At 49.3% G+C, this 6224-nt stretch overlaps 1 protein-coding gene across 1 annotated transcript; it reads left to right on the top strand.

The window, feature by feature from the left end:
• The first annotated feature begins 353 nt into the window (after positions 1–353).
• atp5mc1 (ATP synthase membrane subunit c locus 1) lies at positions 354–6224 on the top strand. The gene is made up of 5 exons (XM_008292939.1): positions 354–436; positions 1878–1925; positions 2897–2977; positions 4355–4533; positions 5790–6224. Exons 2-5 carry the CDS (start codon positions 1887–1889, stop codon positions 5902–5904), a joined length of 414 nt encoding a protein of 137 aa, XP_008291161.1. The 5' UTR covers positions 354–436; positions 1878–1886; the 3' UTR covers positions 5905–6224.

Here is a 6224-nt window from a genome sequence, read left to right as displayed (position 1 = left end):
AGTGACTCAATGAAGTCTTTATTTAGTTTATTTTCGTAATGTTTCCTTATAGGAGGGACTTCCTGCTCGCCAGCCAATAGCTGCAGAGGACACTGGATGTGCTTTAAAAGGTCGCTGCTCGTAAACTGGTCGTTCCCGGCAATACTGTCCAATAGAACTAATGAACGCTCCTCTGGTCCCGCCTTCAAGAACACCCCGGCCAGTTAGAAACATTGTAGTTCAACAAAGCTCTATCTGATAGGCTGGAGAGGCGGAAGTAACATGGCGACGAGCTAGTTGTGAGTGAAGGAGGCTTCTCTGTGGCCAATGGGCGTTTAGGACGTAGCCGCTGAGCTTATAAATGACAAGGTGACAGTCTGCCCCTGCCTACATTCATTGACTGCCGCTGTGTGCGAGAGCAGCTAATTGCGGACCCTCCGAAAGCCGTAACATACCGGTAATATTTGCATTTATTCTTTCCCACACTCTCTCCATCCTCAGGTTGAAGTTATTTTACTGCTGGCGTCTCAACATGTCGGCGTGAGTTGTGTGGAGACGCCTGTAAAAGCTGCTAGCAGTCGGTAGCTAGCATGCTAGGTCGGCCATTCAATGATGCGGTGCTCCAGGAGGTCCTGGAAGCTGATTCATGTGCTTCAGACGGGAGCTAATGTCCATATTCACACGGAGATGGAGCCTCAGCCAGCCGCTGTGCTTCTCGTGTTCTGGGCGCCGGCAGCGGGTCACACTCCGGGCTCAGCTCGGCCGAGCTGCTCTGACGGTCCTCTGGACGTAAAATGTCTGACAGTCGGGGCCTACTGCGCTCCGCCAGCCCGCCGCTGCAAGGACACTGCTGTCGGAGCCTGGCGGTGTCATGGAGCCCCGGTCCGGACATCACAGAGCGGCTCGGTTTGTTTTAGCAGGGGGTGCACTGGACTCGCTCTCCAGGCCCCGTGTGTCCGTCTGCGGCTCATTTTTGACCTTCACGTCTGCAGGCTGGTTAGCTTAGCCACTTAGCTTAGCTCCGGCGCTCCCCCTCTCCTGCGAGGACAGACGGCCAGACCCAGGTCTGAGCAGGTGACACCGCCGCACCAGCGAGCCTCCAGTCCGGCCTTACAGGGGCTCATATCGTATCGGTGTGTTCATTAAATTCTGGTGTTTATATTTCATCCTGGATGTAGTTGGCACCTGAGTGCATTAGTGTCCTCCAGGTCTCTGCTAATGGCGTCTCCTGGTGGAGAGTGGAAGCTCTTCATTCAGCAGCTTGTGGATGTTCAGCGGTTTATCTGGAGCTGATCCTTCTGCTGTAGTCGTTGCAATTGGATTAGCTTCTTGGCACAACTAACCAGGAGTAACAGACCAGTTTACCTTCTCAGTCACTTGTTGCTGGACTTGACCTCTGCTTATTCCAGGATTCTTATCGGCAGACATCACATGTGTGGTGGAGCTGATTCATTCTGAAGGATTCACTTTTGTGCACAGACAATTAATTTAAGGTTGCTGTCTGTCCTTTTGTACCGGAGCTGTGGACCTAAGCTGTCTTCTATTCAGCTGTCAGAGCCACAGGTCAAGAGAAAAGCAGCTGCAGCGTCCACCTGGTTCCCTGGAGCTCAGTGAAGCTGCAAACGTCTTTAAAGAAATGGATAAATGTATCGTTAGCATCCTGTCATTAAGGTGAAGTTTGTCCTTTGGTAGTATCACCTCCATCATCCTCTGACCAGTCAGCGTTGTCTCGGGCTGGCTGTCCAGTGAGCGAACACCTGCCAGGTGATGGTGGCTCTGTGGCACCTTCACTAACTATGAACTTCCAGCTTTGCTTCATGTAAACATTCAGTCTGTTTTGGGCCTGCTGGACTTTGTATGAGAACCTTACAATCTGAAATCTTTCCCTCTCTCTGCAGGTTCCAGCCATGTACGCCTGCGCCAAGTTTGTCACTTCTCCCGCTGTGGTACGTCACCTGTGGTACTTCAGACATGTAGACCTGTGACTGTGGGTTTTCACCTCTGACAGCTCAAACATAGAAGCTAACTGCAAAGTCTTAATCTTGTGGATGTATTTCAGTGACAGAATAGTGCAGCTTCGTGATCGCCTGAGCTTTTTAGCATCCTTATTTTAACCACCTGTCGTCGGTGAATGACAGCCATGTGTGCTGGCTGCTCTCTGATAGGCCGCGGCGTGTCAGCTGACCCTGCAGCATGCTGGGCATCTGTCATGGAGCCGCCGTGGAGGACAAAGTTTACTGTTTACACTTGACTCTCTGCTAACAGGACAAGGACTTACAGACACTGATCAGACTTTCCTGCTGTAGTCTGACATCTTTATTTAACTGCTTAATTAAGAAGAAATAAACGAGTTGCAAGTTTAACAGACCACTGACCTGTTTTCATATCTGTCAGAATAGTGTTTCTGACAAAGTCCCCAGAAAACCTCAGAGGTGTGAAGAAAACATTCGACTGTATATCTCCAGTGTTTGTTTTTTCCTGTCATTGGATGCTTTATTCTTTTCAGGCATCTAAAGCTCTAGTTTAGTTAACTACCAGTAAAGGACTAAAGTCAGAACTTTTCAACAGATTTCTGGACCAAAGTGTTTGTTTACACCTTAATTCTTTTGTTTATGCATCATTCTGATTATTGCTCATGTTAATATTCTGTTTATTGGTTGAAAGGCCAGAACGCTGCAGTCAGTGTCTGGCTGCGTGTCGGCTCTTTACAATCCACAACATTTACCTCCTTTAGGCATCAGCTGGCTTTTGTTGAACCACTAATGCACTCAGTGACTTGGATCTCTGCTCAGGTAGCGTGTTAGGTCTTTCTTCTGCTAGTCTTTGCCAGATAATCAATAAGATGCTTCATGTGGAGAGTGCAGCTGCTGTTCGGTTTCCCAGAGTCCGTTTGTAACCAGTCCGTCTGTCTGTGCAGCTGCGTGGGGGGTCCAGAGTCCTCGCCCGGCCAGTCTCCGTGTCCCTCTTCAACAGACCTGAAGCCACAGTGGAGCAGCAGGTCAGTCCTCCAGTCGTCCCACAGCCACTTTCTCACCAACAGGCCTAATGAATACTGGGCTGAGTTGGATCGATATCCAGAACATCTGTCAGTAGAATCTCATTCCTGTAGCGAGATGTGACATCGTCCTGAACAAGAGCTGCAGCTGACGGTCAGCGGCGCCTTCGCTCTGCAGGAGGTTTCAGGCTCTGGAAACGTGTCCCGCTGCCTTTGGTCTGAGCCTCCAGAAGCTCTCTAGGAACCTGCCACACATGGGCCGGTCCTGGCTGCTTCAATACAAACAGTAGCCACACAGATTTATTAAAAACCACACGATGAGGCTTCTACCACTAGCTGATTAGATTATTGAATCAATGCCCGGCCGTTTTGATAATCGATTGATCGGTTTGAGAATTTAATTTTTTAAAGGAAAATATGTTCAAATGATTCAAGTCCAGCTTTTAAACTGATGTTTCCTGATGTAGTTTCTGCTCTACGACGGCATGCTGAGCGTCTCTGGGTGGAGGGTAAACAGGATCGCTCAGCTGGTTGTTCACCGTGAGCTCTGAGATGCACCGTGTTCACTGTTTTCTGACATTTTAGAGGCCAAACAACTCATTTAATCATAAATATATTCAACAGGTTAACAGTGGAGCATAACCACTGGCTGCAGCCCTGGAGCTGCACGTCAGCAGAAACACTGCTGTTTGCTCTGTACACAGAAGCTCTGAGCTAGTGGAGGAGAGTTAACGGTCAGTCCAGCCTCAGGACGGGTTAGGGTTAGGGGTTAGGGGCTAGGGGCTAGAGGTTAGGGGTTAGGGCTAGGATGTACAGCCCGCCGTGTGCCTCAGGTTCTCACTGATGGTGCAACAGTTCCCACTAAGACCTTGAAACTGAGACGTGCTGAAAAATGGCCTGACTTAGTAGTCAGAGATAAAATGAATTAATTTCTAAACGGTAGCCGGCTGGAGACGGTTGTTTCACTCTGCTTGTTGTTCAGAGCCACCGTCTAACAGGTTCATTTGGTTCTTCTGCTCTGGCAGCTGCTGCTTGGTTGAAGTACGTCTGAACAAAGAGCATTTTCCAAGCTGGCCTGTTTTTAAGGAGATATCTGCCTTTAAAACACATCATCTAGTGTTTGGTCTGAGGGAGGTAACGGAGCACAGATTAGGACTAAACATCTGACCCGTGATTTATAGAAGAACTTTCTCTGAAATATAAATGATCATAGAACATGTATGTATGCACACTGACTCACTGTATCGGCCTTTCTACCCTGAAGCTGTTGTTTAATGCTGTTCCCTGCTGGTCATGAAGTCCTGACATCTTTAAGTGTTTCTGCTCAGCGTCTAACCCTCGTCACTCCGTTTAACCCGCCGGCTGTTCCTCCATCTCCAGGCCCTGTTGCCAGTCAGCCAGTCTGCAGTCCTGACCCGCTCCTTCCAGACCAGCGCCGTCTCCCGGGACATCGACACTGCCGCCAAGTTTATTGGTGCTGGCGCTGCCACGGTGGGCGTGGCCGGCTCAGGGGCTGGAATCGGAACCGTGTTCGGCAGCCTCATCATTGGTTATGCCAGGTAATGTGTTTACATGTGAACCCACAGCACGCTGAAGGCTGCTCAGGGCTTGTGATGCTCTTATCAGACTGTCGTGGATGTTCAGAACCCTGATGTTGCTGGAGGCACCGGGACGGTACCGTCCCCTTAATGTGCTTCAGTTATGCCTTCAGTTACAGTCTTCAGTAGTCTGAGGATTTAAAAGCTGAAGGTGAGAAGCAGAGTGAGGTTATGTGAGAGGCAGCCCTCAGATGTACCAACTCGTCCTGTCCTTACTGGCTTTCTAGCTCTGCTTCTGAAGATGTAGTCTGGTCTCTTAACTGGTGTTGAGTTGGTCACCACAGCATGATGACTCCACTTCTGGACCTAAAGCACAGATCCCAGCAGGTGTCCTGGAATAGAACCACTTAGACAAATGAATCCCTTTTCTCGGATGAGTGATGATCTGCATGTTAACGTGTTGAAGCCGTCTGAGGAGCCTCAGTCCTCCAGCTCACGTTCATCCTCGTAGTTTAATGGCAGCAGCTGGACCCGCTTGAGATCCTTGAAGACGTTCCACCAAAACAAAGCCACTGTTCATGTAGTTCAGTTTGTCGTGTGTTGGGTCCAGTCATGAGCAGATGTGGCCGGTACCAGACGAAGCTGCTGAAACGGAGCAAACAGCAACTTGACTTGACGTAGAGACTCAAAGCTAATTGACCAGGACAAGCTGCTTTAACAGCATGGGGCAGTAGGGTCTACAGAGATGGGGCCTTCTGAGATGGACTTGATGACTGGGTTGAGTTTCCAGGAGGTTTTAATCACTGAACAGGTTAGCGGCGCCGAGTCCATCAGCCTCTGATGCCAGCAGCAGGTCGACTGTACAGACATCATACCTGTGATGTTGAAACTGCTTCATCTGAAGGAGATCAGGCTGATCACTGCTGAACGTTCATCAGACAGCTGATGGTGTTCTGGACCTGGTGCAGAACAGAGCCTACATGTTTAACTATCTAAGGATGCGTCTGATCGTTGGCCTTCTCCTTCCCCGTTTGTATTTAAAGAGGGATTAGTTTGTGGGGTTCTACAGACTGATGCTGGTGTTGTGGGGTTTGGTGCTGAACCTGGTTTCAGGTTTCGCTCCATAAATAAAACATCCTGCATAGAATGAACCCTCAAGGTAGAAAGAACATGTGTTACATTGTGGAAGAGCTGAAGTTTCACTCTGTGAGAATTAGTTTGTGATGTCTATGATGTCTGGTTGGTCTGACTGTGCTCCTCCTGGTCCTCCTCCACAGGAACCCCTCCCTGAAGCAGCAGCTCTTCTCCTACGCCATCCTGGGCTTTGCTCTGTCTGAGGCTATGGGTCTCTTCTGTCTGATGGTGGCGTTCCTCATCCTGTTCGCCATGTAAACCTGGAAACACGCCTCCCCTCCACCTACTGCCCCTCTGTCTCTCCTTCCCTTTACCTCCTTGCTCCCTTCTCCCCCTCCCTCCCCTTCCAGCCGGAGGGAGGGGGGGTTTCCACAACGGGAACTGTGAGCGAGCTGACGGGCCATTCCAATCAACAGAGAAATTATTAAAGGAAAACATATTTACATCTGAGGCGCACAGAGCCTCCAATCCTTCATTTTTATGTTCCTACACTTTATTTTTGTTTTTCTGAAGTTTTATGTAAGACCTCACTTCGGTTGAAATAATCTGTCCAGAATAAATGGTTGGGATAACTAAGA

The sequence above is a fragment of the Stegastes partitus genome, unplaced genomic scaffold, assembly GCF_000690725.1.
Source record: "Stegastes partitus isolate 25-593 unplaced genomic scaffold, Stegastes_partitus-1.0.2 Scaffold847, whole genome shotgun sequence".
Classification (NCBI taxonomy): domain Eukaryota; kingdom Metazoa; phylum Chordata; class Actinopteri; family Pomacentridae; genus Stegastes; species Stegastes partitus.
This window is presented reverse-complemented; position numbering and strand designations above follow the sequence as displayed.